Source organism: Entelurus aequoreus, linkage group LG06 (genome assembly GCF_033978785.1).
Source record: "Entelurus aequoreus isolate RoL-2023_Sb linkage group LG06, RoL_Eaeq_v1.1, whole genome shotgun sequence".
Classification (NCBI taxonomy): domain Eukaryota; kingdom Metazoa; phylum Chordata; class Actinopteri; order Syngnathiformes; family Syngnathidae; genus Entelurus; species Entelurus aequoreus.
Window position 1 is genome coordinate 56,771,288 of NC_084736.1, and position 18,991 is coordinate 56,790,278.

General features: G+C 39.8%; 1 protein-coding gene across 1 annotated transcript in view; it reads left to right on the plus strand.

Annotated features, from left to right (window-relative positions):
• ndufs4 (NADH:ubiquinone oxidoreductase subunit S4) overlaps window positions 1-18,434 on the plus strand; it is a 64,427-nt gene extending 45,993 nt beyond the window's left edge. The window contains exons 4-6 of the mRNA XM_062051797.1: window positions 12,596-12,768; window positions 12,906-12,979; window positions 18,249-18,434. Coding sequence (XP_061907781.1) covers window positions 12,596-12,768; window positions 12,906-12,979; window positions 18,249-18,352 — 351 coding nt within the window. The 3' untranslated portion in view covers window positions 18,353-18,434. The remainder of the gene's footprint in view (window positions 1-12,595; window positions 12,769-12,905; window positions 12,980-18,248) is intronic.
• The last annotated feature ends 557 nt before the right edge of the window (window positions 18,435-18,991 follow it).

Genomic DNA, 18,991 nt, shown 5'->3' on the forward strand with positions numbered 1-18,991 from the left:
TTGGCACGCAGCCCGGAGGTGTCAGAAATACCGACACGCTTTCACGTGACGGAGACTTTAGCACCCGTGTAACCCCCCCTCTCTCTTAAGCCCTATATTCTGTCTGCGCAGCCAGGTATTGTCGGGCCCGTTAAAGGCCTTGTGAATAGTGTCAAACTTGATAGTTCTCATTTTGCTTCCTGTACGTGGCGAAGAAGAGAAAAGTGCCCACCGTGCTGGTTTTCCTTTTGTCAGGGGCGCTGCCTAGTCCTCCTGGGAACACACCGCATTCCAGCCACAATCGTTCCCTTTGTGAATCCCGGTATTGTGGCTTGGTCTGCCAGGCCGATAACCCTGTGAGCGTTCAGTCTCATGTATGCAGGCATCGTCTAAGTCTAGACTGCTACTTATGCTAACAGTGGCGGATAATGAGCTAGGAGTGTTTGCAGTGCATGTGTTTTGACATATCCTACCACCTTTGGATTCAAACACATAGTAGACTTTCTCCTAAATCTGTCCTGACCTTTGAAAAAGATTTTGAGTTGTTAGCTGAATGCTAAAAATCAAACATTCATTTTAATTCTGTTGGACTTCAGAACATTTGGTGCAATGTTGAAATTCAAGCATAAACACTGCTGATGTTGTGTGGCAGAAGGTTTTCAGGTCTTGTTGTTGAAAATCAAACATGCACACTACTTGTGGTGTGCACCTGGGGATGTAAAGATTACTGGTACAATGATAAACCGCGCTAAAATTCCCGACAGTTTGTAATACCATTTCATATTTTAGTTATCGTAAAATTGTGGTTGATTACCGCATTTGGGAAACTCATGGTGATACTGCTCATACTGCTGTGCCGAGAGGCGCAGCTACGGCGCTAATCATTAACTAGCCTAAATGCTACGGTGAATACAGTACAAGACACATTCCCGTCTTTCCTCATTACAAATGTCATACCCCAATCTAAGCTCGTACTAAACCAGTGCGTCTCAATTATTTTCTTGTATGCCCCCCTTGGAAGAAGAAAATATTTTATGTATAATTTGTCTATAAAATTGTTATAACTATACCTCTGCATAACATTGTAAGCCTATTAACATTAAAGGAAATGACACACCAATTTTCGGACAGAGAATTATGGGAAAAAAACTTTTGAATGTCTCTGAGTTCATTCAATAAGCACTCTGGAAGGAGTTTTAAATTAGAAGGAAAAGACTGTTCGTGCCCAGGCTGATACTGTTCCAGATGAGGGTTGCTATTGTTTTGTAAAAATTGTGTGGAATATAGAGTTATTGCTAACCAGTTTGGAGTGCACCAATGCAGCGTGAAGAGGATTTTGTACGCTTTATTATTTGCCTTGTAATAATATACAGTACCTGCTTCAGTATCTTTCATCTCATTCATATTTTGTTCAGGAGTCCGTATGAAGCAGACATTCTCCATATCCTTAGCTACCTTCTTAAATAAATATTTATTTGTTTTCTCCAATCCATGCACTTCAAAATCTTACATTCTTTTAATTTGTAAAGCAAATTGATTCCAATGATTGACTACGTTTTTATTGAATGGTATCTGCTTCTGGGTTATATCTAGGGCTGCAACAACTAATCGATTAAATCGATTAAAATCGATTATAAAAATAGTTGGCGATTAATTTAGTCATCGATTCGTTGGAACTAGCTATGCGCATGCGCGGAGGCTTTTTTTTTTTTTTTTTTTTTTTTAAATTAAAAAAAAAAAAAAAAATTTTAATAAACCTTTATTTATAAACTGCAACATTTACAAACAGCTGAGAAACAATAATCAAAATAAGTACAAAAACAGTACAAAACAGCACCAGGGCGGTGCTGAGGCTACGTCTCATGAGGTGGCGTAAGCTAGCCAATGATGTGTCATGTGCAGCTCACGTGACGACGCCGTCTCCTTTGCTGGAAACATTCGAAAAATGGCGCAGGAAAACAGTACGGATAGTTTAGCGGAGAAACATCTTGGGGTTATTGCTTCAATGGAGAAAAGTGTATGACGTAAGTCAGGGGTCGGCAACCCAAAATGTTGAAAGAGCCATATTGGACCAAAAATACAAAAAAAATCTGTCTGGAGCCGCAAAAAATTAAAAGCCATATTACATGTGTCATGAGATATAAATTTAATTAAGAGGACTTAAAGGAAACTAAATGAGCTCAAATATAGCTACAAATGAGGCATAATGATGCAATATGTACATATCACTAGCCTAAATAGCATGTTAGCATCGATTAGCTTGCAGTCATGCAGTGACTAAATATGTCTGATTAGCACTCCACACAAGTCAATAACATCAACAAAACTCACCTTTGTGCACTCACGCACAACGTTAAAAGTGTGGTGGACAAAATGAGACGGAAAAAGAAGTGGCATAAAACACGTCCTAGAAAGTCGGAGAAATTTATACATGTAAACAAACTATACGGTGAGTTCAAGGACCGCCAAAATAAGTACGAAAAAACGGCGCTCGCCAAATACTCGAATGAGTGAAGCTTATTTAATATAAACAGTGTGATTTATAACAATTAGGGAGGTTTGTGTCATGTTTTTCCTCCTACAGAAACCATACTAAAACAAAAAAATACATTTTTTCCCCTCATCTTTTTCCATTCTTCATACATTTTTGAAAAATCTCCAGAGAGCCACTAGGGCGGCGCTAAAGAGCCGCATGCGGCTCTAGAGCCGCGGGTTGCCGACCCCCGACCTAAGTAGTCAAAAGTGTGGGAACACTTTACTTTAAAGACTTCAAAGAAGACTGTTTCCTGCAAAATGGCACGGAAGTACAACATAGCTTCAGAAGCACCTGAAAAGGATACATGTTGGAGCCATGGATGAAGGGAGGAACTCACGGTACATAACTTTTTAAGTCCATAGTGGCAACAGGCGTTCATGAGTTCAGCTTTTTTGTAAGTAACGTTAACGTTATGCCTTTGTTGCAACGCGGGGCTGATAATGTGTCTCTGGCACATTTGACTCCGTTTTGAGAGAGAAAACGCACGGTTACCAATTTCGAAATAAACGTAACGGACAGAAATATCTCAGGTTGGTTTCATAATGGATCAATGCAGCCATATAAGCTATATAAATCTATTTAGATTTGAGTGACGCTTTAGTATAACTAAACATTTTGAAGGTGCTGGAATATTTCATGCTATTATTCAGAAGCAGCCTAAAATTAATCCTTTATTATTCACAACAGAAACGTGTACAGTATCTGATCCAGCTCTGATCTGATGAGTTACATTTCTGTGTTATTATTGGTGTATGCTGCATCCCCAATGTCCAGAACATGGTGCCAGTATGCTGTTTTTTTTTCAATAAAATACTGGAAAGGATAGAAATGTAGTTTGCCTCTTTTATCCGATTAATCGATCAATCGAAGTAATAATCGACAGATTAATCGATTATCAAATTAATCGTTAGTTGCGGCCCTAGTTATATCCCGCGCGTTTAGACTGGTGAATGCGCGGTACGAAGGGTTCCCCCTCGGTAGCACACAACCACGCGAGAGATCTGGTTTTCAAATGCACAAATTCCGCTGTGTTAGTCGGATTTTTCAAAAACTAAACTCGATCGGATTAAGGTATTTTCATGGGTTGTAGAATGCTTTTTTTTAGCCAAACTATCTGAGAAATGGGACTAATGTAGTGCTTGTACACGTACTGACTAATGGATGTGTAGATCCATACACAGAGGTGTTTACAAACTCACTTTTATGAAGCACGCAACCCTCATTTTGCCTTAATGGAACAATTTAAAACCTTTACAAATTAAAACAGAAGACGATGAGCATATCTAAACAAAAATAATGGTTAATATATTTCAGTGTGCGTATGGGTTCTTTTTGAGCACATTTAACAACAACTTGGTGATAATGATAACCATGATATTTTGGTCACAATAACTGTGATATAATATCTTCATATCGTTACTTCCATATTTGCGTGATTATTGTGTGAATTCTGTTTTTTGTGTGATATTAATGCTGATGCTCCTCTCTGAGCTGCCACCTTACCGTGGTAGAGGAGTTTGCGTGTCCCAATGATCCTAGGAGCTATGTTGTCTGGGGGCTTTATGCCCCCTGGTAGGGTCTCCCAAGACAAACTGGTCCTAGGTGAGGGATCAGACAAAGAGCAGCTCGAAGACAATGAAAAATAAAACCTATGGACCCAGATTTCCCTCGCCCGGACGCGGGTCACCGGGGCCCCCCTCTGGAGCCAGGCCCGGAGGTGGGGCACGATGGCGAGCGCCTGGTGGCCGGGTCTGTCCCCATGGGGCCCGGCCGGGCACAGCCCGAAGAGGCAACGTGGGTTCCCCCTCCAATGGGCTCACCACCCATAGCAGGGGTCATAGAGGTCGGGTGCGATGTGAGCTGGGCGGAAGCCGAAGGCAGGGCACTTGGCGGTCCGATCCTCGGCTACAGAAGCTAGCTCTTGGGACGTGGAAGAAGCCTGAGCTAGTGCGCGAGGTGGAGAAGTTCCGACTAGACATAGTCGGACTCACTTCGACGCACAGCAAGGGCTCTGGAACCAGTTCTCTCGAGAAGGGCTGGACTCTCTTCTACTCTGGCGTTGCCGACAGTGAGAGGCGACGGGCTGGGGTGGCAATTCTTGTTTAAGAAGGGGAACCGGAGGGTGTGTTCTAACTATCGTGGGATCACACTCCTCAGCCTTCCCGGTAAGGTCTATTCAGGTGTGCTGGAGAGGAGGCTACGCCGGATAGTCGAACCTCGGATTCAGGAGGAACAGTGTGGTTTTCGTCCTGGTCGTGGAACTGTGGACCAGCTCTATACTCTCGGCAGGGTCCTTGAGGGCGCATGGGAGTTTGCCCAACCAGTCTACATGTGTTTTGTGGACTTGGAGAAGACATTCGACCGTGTCCCTCGGGAAGTCCTGTGGGGAGTGCTCAGAGAGTATGGGGTATCGGACTGTCTGATTGTGGCGGTCCGCTCCCTGTATGATCAGTGCCAGAGTTTGGTCCGCATTGCCGGCAGTAAGTCGGACACGTTTCCAGTGAGAGTTGGACTCCGCCAAGGCTGCCCTTTGTCACTGATTCTGTTCATAACTTTTATGGACAGAATTTCTAGGCGCAGTCAAGGCGTTGAGGGGATCTGGTTTGGTGGCTGCAGGATTAGGTCTCTGCTTTTTGCAGATGATGTGGTCCTGATGGCTTCATCTGGCCAGGATCTTCAGCTCTCGCTGGATCGGTTCGCAGCTGAGTGTGAAGCGACTGGGATGGGAATCAGCACCTCCCAGTCCGAATCCATGGTTCTCGCCCGGAAAAGGGTGGAGTGCCATCTTCGGGTTGCGGAGGAGACCCTGCCCCAAGTGGAGGAGTTCAAGTAAGTCTTCAGTAATGCGGACGCTGTATCGATCCGTTGTGGTGAAGAAGGAGCTGAGCCGGAAGGCAAAGCTCTCAATTTACCGGTCGATCTACGTTCCCATTCTCACCTATGGTCATGAGCTTTGGGTTATGACCGAAAGGACAAGATCACGGGTACAAGCGGCCGAAATAAGTTTCCTCCGCCGGGTGGCGGGGCTCTCCCTTAGAGATAGGGTGAGAAGCTCTGCCATCCGGGGGGAGCTCAAAGTAAAGCCGCTGCTCCTCCACATCGAGAGTACTTAAACAGTTTATTTTCTGTGCTGTGCACCCAACCCTACTATTCTATTACTGCATGAAAAAGCTATGTTTTTTTCTTATTGCATCTACGCTGAGCATCAAATATTGTTATCCCAAAAAATGTGTTTTGTCCATCAAAGATCACAATATAGCAGCATTAAGGGGATCAAACATGTCTTATTGTATTATATATGCATTGTATCTTTGGTTTGCTATGATAGGCTGTGACGTATTCTTGTTGGCACTCCAGCTCCTTGACTGTTTCTCATCACGCACTTGCAACTTCTGAGGGAAACCATGTCTGCTTGTCAATTTTGTTTAATATAAGTCAGTGCACAAAGATTTGTTCGCAGCCTTATTGTCAGCAAACGTCTCTTGGTGCTTGGAATAAGGCTGTCCTGTTTTCCACCTACATTACTTGGATCACGCCAAAGGCAGTATTTCAAACTAGGTTTGCTTTCTGCTTTTTTGATTAAAAAAGAAAATAAAAGATTTTAAAGAAAAACATGGGTGTCTTAATTCTCATGTGTTTTTTTGTCCCATCAGCCTTCGGCCGCTCTCCCTTCGGGTGTAGAGAACATGTTTTTCTCTTCTCGGCGACACGCAGGAATTGTTAAGGTTAAGTAGATGGGGCAGACGGAAATAATTACCAAGCACTTGTGAATTTTTCTCCCCCTTTTGTCCCTCTTTTCTTCTCAACAATCCTTTCAATGTGCAGATCTTGTTTATGATTACATTGAGTCGGCTCTCGCCTCGGAGCAGGCCAAAGACGTTTAGCAGTTGGACCTGTAATTTACAAGGCTTAAATGGCGATGGAAGCTCCTTTGCCACAGCATAGACAGGCTTTTGTGTGTGGAGTTCATGCAAAGTGACCCCCTCCTCCTTCTCTTCTCTACAAATCAACTGGCGGATGACAGACAATGAGGAAAATTTGATTCTTTGAAGTTGTAATGGCCATTGAAACGTGTAAAATTCTTGAATTGAAAGGAAAGGCCTCAGTCTTTGGGTGGCTGCTGCCGGCGTGCTGGGAGGTTCGTCTGGGTTTTGTCGCCCACTTCCCATCGCTTGTTTGCTAATTCCCTGAAGAATTGTACCCAATCCTTGGTAGGAGCTTGAAGGGGCACCAGTTACTTAGGAATATAACCCCTCAAAGCCACAACTGTGGCTTACTTTCTCTTGCTGTAGATTAGGCCTCGGCCTAAAAATGACATCCCAAATGTTTTCACAAATAATTCGATTTTTGATATAACCCTTTTTCCCCCTACTTTTTAAACCAATAAAATACAATGACAGAGATAATTCAAAGCAAGTTTTGCTTTTTAACCTAAAACTAGTAGTTTGAAAGGAAACATGGCATCAACACCACATCTTACTCTTTGCAGTTTTTGTTTAATGTTGTTCTTTTTAGAACAGATATACATTGCACTTTGTATTGAATCATTTTCAAAAAACACAAAATAAAGAGCTTACTACGGTGGACCAAATTTCTGTCTTGAATGAAATACTTCTGTAAACAAAATAGATAATAAACTCCAACAAAAGATTATTGAAGTACAAAATTAAATAATGTGCACTGAATAAAAACTTTTTGTAAACAAAATGTAGCATTGCACATTGAATGCAAATACATAATAAACTAATTGAAATTAATGGGAGTGAAAACTTAAATCTTCAGCCATGAATAAACATTTTTTGTAAACAAAAATGTTGCATTGTATGCAAATAAGTCATAACCTCTGGAATAGAGATTAATGAAGAACAAATGTCAATCTTCTGTCTTGAATAGAACACTTATGTAAACAAAAAAATATTGCACTCTATGAAAATAAATAATAAACACAAACATTCCCTCAAACGTAAATATTCTGTCTTGAATGAAATACTTAGGGAAACAAATATGCAGCATTGCACATGGTACACATTGTGTTCTTGTTCGCCTCGTAAAGAATTTAATTTCCCCCCACTCGGCTAGATGTAGCAATAAATTTGTTATGCTGCGGTCTTTTTTTAATCCAGGTTTGCAGCGTGCAGTCACTTATTCCGTTACTGTTGTGCATACTTGCCAACCTTGAGACCTCCGATACCGGGAGGTGGGGGGGGGGCATGGTTAAGAGGGGAATATATTTAAGCTAGAATTCACCAACTCAAGTATTTCATACATATATATATATATATATATATATATATATATATATATATATATATATATATATATATATATATATATATATATATATATATATATATATATATATATATATATATATACACATATATATATATATATATATATATATATATATATATATATATATATATATATATATATATATATATATATATATATATATATATATATATATATATATATATATATATGTATGTATGTATGTATGAAATACTTGACTTTCAGTGAATTCTAGCTATATATACATATATATTTATTTTATTATACATATAAATAAAATAAATACTTGAATTTCAGTGTTCTGGAGGCTATCCAGTAGATGGCAGTATTGTCCTGTTTAAGAGTGTCACAGCATTGCTGTTTACGGCAGACGAACTGCTTTACGGTAGACTAAACGTGACTGCAGTTGTTGTGTGTTGTTACCGCGCTGGGAGGACGTTAATGAAACTGCCTAACAAAAAACCCACATAAGAAACCAAGAACTCGCCTTCGATCATTCTACAGTTATGACGTCATTAGGCAGGCAAGCTGTTTATATTGTGGGAAAGCGGACGTGAGAACAGGTTGTCCCCACTCAGGTCCGCATTGAGCTGGAGGGGGCGTGGCCTCCAGCTCCGGCTGAATACCGGGAGTTTGTCGGGAGAAAATTTCTGCCGGGAGAGGCACTGAATACCGGGAGTGTTCCGGTAAAAACGGGAGGGTTGGCAAGTATGCTGTTGTCGCAAATCCAAATCACTGACAACACTATTCTTTTCTTTGTAACTAACTTCTTTGTTTTCTGTTAGTATTCGGTTAGTATTGGCTATAGTTTTGCTATGTGTTTAAATCTCGGCTAAGGTAAAATGACAGAGGGGATTGAACTACAGAAGCTCCTGTGGTCAACGAATGTGCCAGAGCGAAAGGAGAAAAACATCTATTTTTTAAATTTCTTTAATAGTCTGCAACAAAAAACTCAAGTTAATGGATGAAATTGATTTATTGCACAGGCCTAGTGTGGATTAATAGTTAATATCACATTTTGTTCGCGGACATTTATCTGCACACAGCAACTGTAGAACGTTACATGACCACATTGAACTGCATTGACAAAATCCCTTAAATTATTGAGGACCATATCACACAACAGTGACCAGTATACGATCGTACTCCGGTTTTTGTTAGTAGTTTCATTCCAAACGATGTGAGCAAGAGCAAATATTACAAATATCGAAACCCTATTAACAAAGACATTAGTTCTGATTGGATCTCCTCCGTAATTCACTCCCACGCCCTCTTTCAAACAGCGCTAGAAATGAGATATGATTGGATTTCATTTCTGTCAACCTCTAAGTCTCATTTCTATTTGTTGACAAAGCTGACAGTTAATTTGGTCATAGCAATCGACAATGTGCAGTTGTTTTGATTAGTTAACAATGGTGCCATTGAAACGTTTGGAGACATCTTTTTAAATTAAAGTGTGTGTTTAAAAAAAAAAGTGAAGAATGCACACACAGCTCGTAAAACCAGAAGTGAGGCATGTTGTTAAATGTTTTTACTATTTTTACTCTTAACTTCTTGCTTTGTCTCTACAGTAAAATTAAAATGTTGTTTGCAACAGTTTGACCAAGAAACAGATTATTTCTATCTTCCATTGGAAAAATAGTTCAGAATTCTGAACACATTTTAGACTGACAAGCATTCTGGAATATTATTTATGCATGTAGTTCCACTTGATTTGTAATGTGTATCTATAAAGCCTGAAATCCAAGAAAAATTATTTGACCTTGGTGGGAGTCTGCACTGTGCTTTGTCTTAAAAGAACTCAATCCATCCCGAAGGACGGAAAGCAACTAACATTTCTCAACTGTTGTTGGAAAGATATATGCTCGCTCTTAAAAAACGGACATTTACATGCTACATTTAAATATATGGTCACATCAGAATCAATAAAACTTCACTCCAACCTTTTTTTTTGGCCCCCGTATAAAAAGTAAAAAAAGAAATAAATCTCGACTGATGGATGCAAAGATTGCATAATTTCCGATGCGGGTATTTGCTCTGTTGTATGTTTCTGGCATGTCGAGTACGTAGTGGTTTCCTGCAAGGAAGGCTAACCTTCTCGCATGACCCGCCATGCAAGTCCTGCATGCTCAAATGTTAGCAATAGGGAAAAAAAAGAAATTAACGAGTTCAGTGTAAGATTCTAGAAAAGTGCATTCTTAAGTAGAAGGAGCATCTGAAGAGTATTTTTTTTTTAATTTTTATGGACACAAGTACCAAATCGGTACTTCTGAAATGGAATACAGTAGTGCTGTGGCACTGAAAAATATACAAAACACACATTTTGTTTAAAAACAATACATTTTTATTTTTAAAGGTTTTCACAAGTTAATTGATAAATTCACCCGGATAGAATAAAACCCACAAAATATTGTCATAATTATCACAGCTCAGCACTTTTATTGTGAAGGCTGGGCGTGTGCTTCAGTGGGTCTTTCCGGCATTTGTGTTTTGAACAGAGACAAGACTAGGGCGATTTTGGGGAAATAAACTAATTGCAATTTTTCTCTCCAACATTGCCATTTGTTTTGCGAGTTTTATATTTTATACACATAGATCCATTTAACTGTGAAAATACTGAGTGCAGGAAGACATGTTACTTTTAAACTGTCAATCAACATATTCTGGTCTCAAGGCGCCACACAGAACAATATGCAGTAATTAACTTTTAAACATTTTTGGATTTTTGCAGACCGACTCAGAGCTTTTGTCTGCATCATGCTCTTAAACTGAAGAAATAACCGATAAAAACAATACAGTGTTTATAATGTAAATAATGCATAATATACTGTATTATAATAATGCAAGTAACCATTTAAAAGGATATAAACTTGTGTTTCTCTTTACTGTAGAATTACTATTGGGAAGCTAAATAATTTTTAGTTATCCTAAATAAATAAACAAACAAAAAAATAAAATTTTCTTTTTTTGTTGCGATCACGACATTCTCGCTCGTTTGTCTGTGTTATGGGCTCATATTTCCCATCCAGGTTGAAGCTGAAATATTTCCACAAAGGGACATTTGGCTTTGGAATCATATTTTTTTCTTGTAATATTAGTTACTTTGCGTAGTTTTTCAATAGTCTTGTGTGTGTGTGTGTGTGTGTGTGTGTGTGTGTGTGTGTGTGTGTGTGTGTGTGTGTGTGTGTGTGTGTGTGTGTGTGTGTGTGTGTGTGTGTGTGTGTGTGTGTGTGTGTGTGTGTGTGTGTGTGTGTGTGTGTGTGTGTGTGTGTGTGTGTGTGTGTGTGTGTGTGTGTGTGTGTGTGTGTGTGTGTGTGTGTGTGTGTGTGTGTGTGTGTGTGTGTGTGTGTGTGTGTGTGTGTGTGTGTGTGTGTGTGTGTGTGTGTGTGTGTGTGTGTGTGCGCGCGCGTGCGTGCGTGCGCGCGTAAAGATTGTGAATGACTGAAAAGAGCTGCTTTCAGTTAATTCTACAGTTAAATAAGCACTTTCAGGTGCTGAGAGCGGTGCAGAGAGTGAGACATCTTCCTCCTTGTTTGAAACTAAGAAAACCAACACACACTGACATAGCAATTTATCGATGCTGGCAAAGAATTTTGATTGAATTTTTATTTATTGCTTGTTTGGTCGACTTATTGACTAACAGTACAGGCCAAGTTACAATTAAAATATTTTCCAAAAAGCAAATGGTGTTTGTTTATAACGTACACAAACTTGCTGTTTCCTTGAGCTCTTTAACTAGCCACGAGGCAAAAAAGGCGAGACTCAACAATTATGATTGGTGAACATGTTTGCCACTCAAATGCCTGTGAAGGCGGAGAAAAAACCCCATCTCCGCCGCCTCTGGCGGTTATTTATTGCACTAATTAAAACCTCAATGTCGATTAGCCATAGACGAGACTGTGGTCAGATAAATAGTACCTGCCTGTTGTCTTTTCCTCACATGGAACTTTCCCAACATCCGCATCATCCACTCCCCTCGGAGCATCTGAAGGAAGACCACCAGGCTGAGGAGCAGCTTCTGTCTAGAAGCTGTTACACTTCTGATCGGTGTTCTGTTGCAATGCATGCCAATCTCTCCCCTTAACTTGCACACGACGTCCAACTCACTTGAAATGGCCTGTTATTTGGTTTAGTTTCCCGTCATTGTTTTTACATTCTATTTGCACAACACCATTACAATCTTGTCCGTTTTTTTCTTCTATTCAATTTACAACCTATTCCTATAAACTATATTCTATTCTATTTCATAATATGTACATACCATTGTTCTTGTGGTACTTTTTGGACTAAATTTCATGCCATCCCATGTGTATCGTGTGCTGGTATGACAAAAAACTTTGAATCTTTGAATCCTACAAGACCTTCAGTCACACTCTGAATTTTGAGGTTTATAAATCCACTTGCTCGCATTAACCGTGATTGGTGCATAATGAGAAGGGTTTATGTTGTGACGTGCGCTGGTTGAACCGAAATGTGTGTGCAGTGGTTGATCTGATGACTGATGTTGTTGGCGCATTGAGATCGACAATGACATTTAAAAAAGAGCCTCAGACTTTGTGTCTCTGTCTGGATTGCTGCATTAATGTGGCAATGCATTCTTTTAGCACCAAAATAACTACTATTATTTTTTGGTACCCATCTCTTACGAAATGTTAGTTAACTCTACCAAATACCAATCACGTGTTTGTTGTCTGCATATATGAAAATCCAGATGGCTATATAGGAAGAAGGACCGTTAATTAATTCCATGGTTTATCTTAAAGATGATTCTTTCTGTGTTCCCAGGACATCAGTGCTGTGACTGGAGTGCCAGAGGAGCATTTAAAATCACGCAAAGTTCACATCTTTGTGCCCGCCAAAACCGCCATGCAGTCCGGAGTCAACACCACCAAGAAGTGGAAGATGGATTTTGACACCAGAGAGCGTTGGGAGAACCCGCTGATGGGCTGGGCCTCAACGTAAGAGCCTCTTCAAACATACACCATGTGCACAATTACCAGAAGGGTTTTTGAGGATTCCTTTTATTATTGAACAACTTCAGTACACAGTCTGAAATGCTAATGAAGCTTATTTCAGCTGTCGATCTCTTTTGCAGCGCCGATCCCCTATCCAACATGTTGCTCAGTTTCTCTTCCAAAGAAGATGCCATTGCCTTTGCGGAGAAAAATGGTAAGAAAAAACCGCAATACCATTTTTTAAAATGTCATTAAAACATTTATGTCACAGATATTAATTGCAAATTGTTTTTAAAAATAACCTTTTCACTAAGAAGTCAAAGAACAAACATTAGCAACAGTGTGCTGAAGTAAAATACAATTGATAGTTGTAGCTGACTGACGCATAGTTGTCACAGCCCCAATGCTTTATTTCAAGATGTGTGGCGAAGCCTTTTTTTTTTTTTTAAGCTTTTCTCTGTCAAGTGGTGGGTATATATATTGTATACACAGGGCTTGGTCCATGAGAAAGGAGGTTGTCTTCCATGACGTGATGAATAACTCTGAAAGCGCATATGCAAGCTTAGTTGCTCATAACCAGGCCGTCAGGACACATATTACTGTTGTAACATCATTAGAAAGGCAGTTTCACGAAATGGAGGACCTTTAAGTTTGATTTGGGTCAAAATCTTATTGTGCAGTGAAACGTTAGACTTTTAGGAAGGGGTGGATGATAATTATTGGACCAATAACCAATAACAATATCGGGCCGATATAAGGAATATTGACGTCACACCAATAAATCAAATAACATTAAAAACTAGCTCCAAAAACTGATTTAAAAAAAACGCCACAATGACATAGAGCTGATATTACAATATATATTGTACGACATAAAAATGCCCATTGTACAATATAATTATGTATTGTTTATATTGTAAATTTGCGTAGGGGCTGCGGCTGATGTAACTGTAGCAACTCTGCTGCCTTGTAGTAGCATTTTTACGTCACTAGGAAAAACTTACGACGGGAGCTGGCGCTAGCATGTTTGTCAACATTGCATAGACATAAAGCACAATAAACCATCAAAACCCAAAGAGGAATTGGTGCCAAAAATTTGAATTTGAAAGTCATGAAATTGACCAAACAATGATCTATAAAACATGCCGCTAACGAGTCGTTGCTATCGACCTGAACATGTCCATTCTTTTCTATCACTTGAAGACACGATATGAAGACAGTACAGAGACTGTGTCAAAATACCAACCTTACCTCTAAGCTACAAAGTGATGAAAATATAAACACACCGCACAAGCCTAACAGAGTTGTTGTCCCAAGGCATTGTCTATTACAAGCAGTCCAGCAGACACCGAGAAATTATAGATTTCATCTCTAAATTCATGTGTCTAGACATGACCTCGAATACACAGTCGGAAAAAAGGGCTGCCACTAAAAATAATGTTTGTGTTTTATAAATAAAAGAATGGATAATCAATCAATCAATCAATCAATGTTCATTTATATAGCCCTAAATCACAAGTGTCTCAAAGGGCTGTACAAGCCACAACGACATCCTCGGTACAGAGCCCACATACGGGCAAGGAAAACTCACCCCAGTGGGACGTCAATGTGAATGACTATGAGAAACCTTGGAGAGGACTGCATATGTGGGTAACCCCCCCCCCCTCTAGGGGAGACCGAAAGCAATGGATGTCGAGTGGGTCTGACATAATATTGTGAAAGTCCAACACATCAGCGAAAGTCCAGTCCATGGTGGGGCCAGCAGGAACCATCCCGAGCGGAGACGGGTCAGCAGCGTAGAGATGTCCCCATCCGATGAACAGGCTAGCGGTCCACCCCGGAGCAGAGTAGAAAAGAAAAGAAAAGAAACGGCAGATCAAGAGAAATTGTCATTAATTTCATGTGTGTATTAGGGCTGTAAAAATTAATAAATTAACTCATGTGATTATACACAAAATATTATCGTATTAATCATGTACAGACTTTGATTAATCATGCAATTTATTTTGACCGTACAAGCTCTTTTACTTAAACCACTATATAGTCAGTAATCCGATCAATGCGTACGTCAGTACAAAAAGGAGTAAGAAGACTCCGACTGGTGTGCTCGCTGGCAAATGTCACTCCTGAAAGATGAAACTTTAGATGAAACTGTTACTTTTGTGCAAAAAAATGACATGCATTCAAGTAAAAAACTGTTACTGGGTGACATTCTGACAATAAAATTGTGTTTTTTGTACAAATATTGTGGTAGTTTCTTCAGCAAATTTTACTATGCAAGTAATCATCTATGATAAATCATGATTAATCCAAATTCCAAAATGTGATTAATCAGATAAAAAAATAATTGTTTGACAGCCCTATTAAAAAAAAAATAATTATATTTTGACATATTATCGTAATATAATATTATTACTTATATCGGCATATATATTTTTGTCCATATCGCTCAACACTACGGTGAGGCAAGATTACCCATACCGTAATCATATGAGGACATAAATGTCCCACGTTGTAAACAAACATGGTGTTGATCGTGTGGGACTCCTTTTGATGAAGACATCTGCATGCCGCTTGCACCAAATTCTCTGCAAACACTTTGCAAGGGAGGAAAAAAAACTAGCTTCAACACATCAAACCTCGCCACCCTGGTCCCCCGAACACCCATGAAGACAACTATGTCGCTAAAGAAGCTGCCTAAAGCCAGCCGCTAAGAAAGGCCACTGGTCGTTTAGTCCGAAAAGTGCAAAAAGCCCAACAGAGACGACCCAATGGTCAAAGATCTACAACTTCCTCATTGAAAGGATGGTGCTGGAAGGCCAGTCCCCCACCATTGCTGAAGACACGACTGTTGTTTTCCAGACTGTAAAGCGCACATATAAACAGCACTCACTAAATTTTAGAAGAAAAACATATTTTTCCATATATTAGTCCCACCGGACTACAAGACGCACAAATATACTTATTTACACAGAAGGATTTTGTAAATGTTTATTTACATACCTTATTTGTTTCCAAACGATATCTGTAACGGATGTCTAAAACAGATGATCAGTTTTTCAATCAATCAATCAATCAATTAAAGTTAACTTATATAGCCCTTAATCACAAATGCCACATCAATCTGATCAAATAAAACAGAAGTCATCATCATTGACCCACTAGCTGTGGAAGCTAGCCATCCAATCAGCTAAACAGACTCAATAACTCTACAGTGACGTTTTGGTGAATTTACATTAATAATACTAACACAGAGACAAAAATCGTGTTAGCATATTAGCTAATGCAGACAACGCTAGCTTCATTACATTATGATAGCGCGTACAAATATGCATGAAAACACTCCTACAGACATCTCCCATGGGATGTCTGTAGGAACATTGCTTGGAGTTATGGATGAAGAATCCATACGAGTATGAACGCTATGGACGGCACTTGTACTTCTGGTTGAAAGCTCAGTCTAAACAGAAGGGCACTGCAGCACCTGCAGTGAGCAAACTTGTCCAAAAAGATGGCACAAACAATAACACACAGTTTCAGTGTCTGTTTGTTTTTAAAAAAAAACAACTATTTGCATGATGGCCATCAGCAAAGAAAACTCTTATTAATTAGCCGCACCGTATTCTTAGCCACAGGGTTTAAAGCGTAAGAAAAAAGTAGTGGCTAATAGTCCAGAATTTACGGAACTTCTGAACCCTTGCTATTTTCCGGATGCATGTTTGCGACGTGATTGCCACAGTCCCGCACATACTGATGGAAGGAAATACATATACAGGTTGTCAAATCCACCTTTGTTTGAGTATTTCCTACCTCCAAGCGTTAACACACTTTTTGTATCTTTTTACGCATTAAAATCAGAAAGGATGCAAATTTCCGGAAGTCCGCACACGTCCCTGGACGCAGATTTTTGGGGAAAAATTTACCGCCCGGGCCGCCTTTTTCTTTTCTTTAATTGGTTATCGCTTTCCGCTGGTGGTTTTTTTGTTTCAATTTGCCGGGTCGAATTATTAATTATTGGTCGACTTCAAAGTAATGAACTTTCCGGTACAATTTCTTACATTTTGATTCGCTGAAAGTTTTATCCATCACAAATACTGCATTTCAGGTATTAGGACTTCCGCGTGTTATTGTTTTCGTCATGGCGAGCAATAAACCCAAGAAAATGAAAAGTGGCTTCAGGAGCCACTTTTCAGCAAATGGCTCACTTACAATGATGGAAAGAACACCTTTACGACCGGGTGCACTGATTTTCAAAGATCCAGCCTCAGTAGGCACCAAGAAACATCAAGTTACACCTTTTCTGCTTGTCTGCTCCCACACCGTGGTCGAGGACCGCGGGGGATACGTTCCCTCCAGGGCCGATATATTGTCGGGGGTAACACTTTACCCCAGTGGGTCCCTTCAGTTCCGCTCTTTGGTCGGAATGACGAGGCCGTCAATTTGTTACAACTCTTTATTTCCACAAAGCCAACCGGACATCCACCATGCTATTAACACTCCTGAACATGCTAGCGTTCCCTCTTCTAACTTGCCCACTCACTCACACACGTCACTCACCCCACATACCGTCATTCTTAAGGGGAACACACAGCTTATGGCCATCACAAAGCCAAAGATGAAATGCTAGAGGCATTGAGTGCCACTGTATTAAATGACATTGAAACTAACTTGCAAAATTCTAAGTTTGGTGGCATTATTTGCCATGAAAGTGTAGATGTGGTGGTTTTCAAACGACTGATGATCTACATACATGTGGGAATAATCAATTAAATTTGTCATATGCATAATACTAACACACGATTATCATCATTTCATGACCGAAGCAAAAAACTTTTTACACTTTTATACTGAAATAAATACACCTACAACTTATTAAATAAAAATATAGAAAAAAGTACCGGCAGCGGTAAAGTTTAGATCTTTGAAGGAAAGAAGAAAGTGAATGAATGTTTATAACTGAATAAATTTACATATGCATACAAATTTGTTTTCTTCTGTATAATTTTTTTTCATGATGGAAGTAACGTTTATGACAACCTTTTTCCAAAACACAATATAGAATGTGAGATATAACAGGATAATGCATACATTTATCATTTGTTTTCAAAAGGTTTACAAAAAAGTGGGACCCCAAAAATTGACTGTGGGACCCCATTTTGAAAATTCCTAGCACCAACACTGTCCAAGTATGCACAAACTAATAAGTTAATTCTACATTTAAAAAATAATAGACATAAATAAGTTATCGGCCTGAAAAGGTTTTTGGTGCATCCCTACTTTTAAGTGTGACAGAGTTCATTATGAAATCCAAGTTAAAACGGCCTGAAAGCATCTGGGAAAGGTTTGTTGAAAGGAGCGTCATCTGTTTATCACTTGCTGAGACTCTGACAACACACAGCCTGCCCACGTCCACCCAGCGCCTTGGAAGTGGTCCATACGCCACGCTCTCGCCGCCATCACTTACACGGATGTTTGCTCCCCAGGTTGGAGCTACGATATCACAGAGAAACGCACCTCCAAGCCTCGCGTCAAATCCTACGGAGCCAACTTCTCCTGGAATAAGAGGACCAGAAGGTCCGCTAAGTAAACTCAAGACTCATCTGTTAGTCGCCGCGGCGGACCTGTACAATTCTTGTCAATAAATGCTTAATCACACGTTTAAACCAAAACTTTGCAGTCATTATCGCTTTCATTTTTCAAACACGCACCTCATTATCGACTTCCTAATGCTGTGCACTTGATTCATGAAGTGTCTGCAGTGTGCGAATGCTTGTGCAATAAAGAGGGACATATTATTACAATCACAACCTGCTGGGATAAATATGTGTTGGACAAACCCAGAGGTGTTTTTCCATCTGGAACTTTCCTTCCTTTGAGGATGGCTAAAACTTGGTGACCACATGGCAAGTTTGTTATTTCCCAGCTTCTTGTGGTCCCTTTGAATATAACATGGGCTCCTGATGGGTTTTGCTTAGGGCCTTGCATGGCAGCTCCCGCCATCATAGTGTGAAAGTGTGTGTGAATAGGTGATGTGGAAATAGTGTCAAAGTGCTTTGAGTACCTTGAAGGTAGAAAAGCGCTATACAAGTATAACCCATTTACATTGCGCAACAGAGTAATCTATTTAATGACAACTAATATACGTGATATTCGAGGAAAAATGTGTGGAGATGACATCATACTGTATATTGTCAGATATGCTTGAAGGAATTATACACTGTATCCT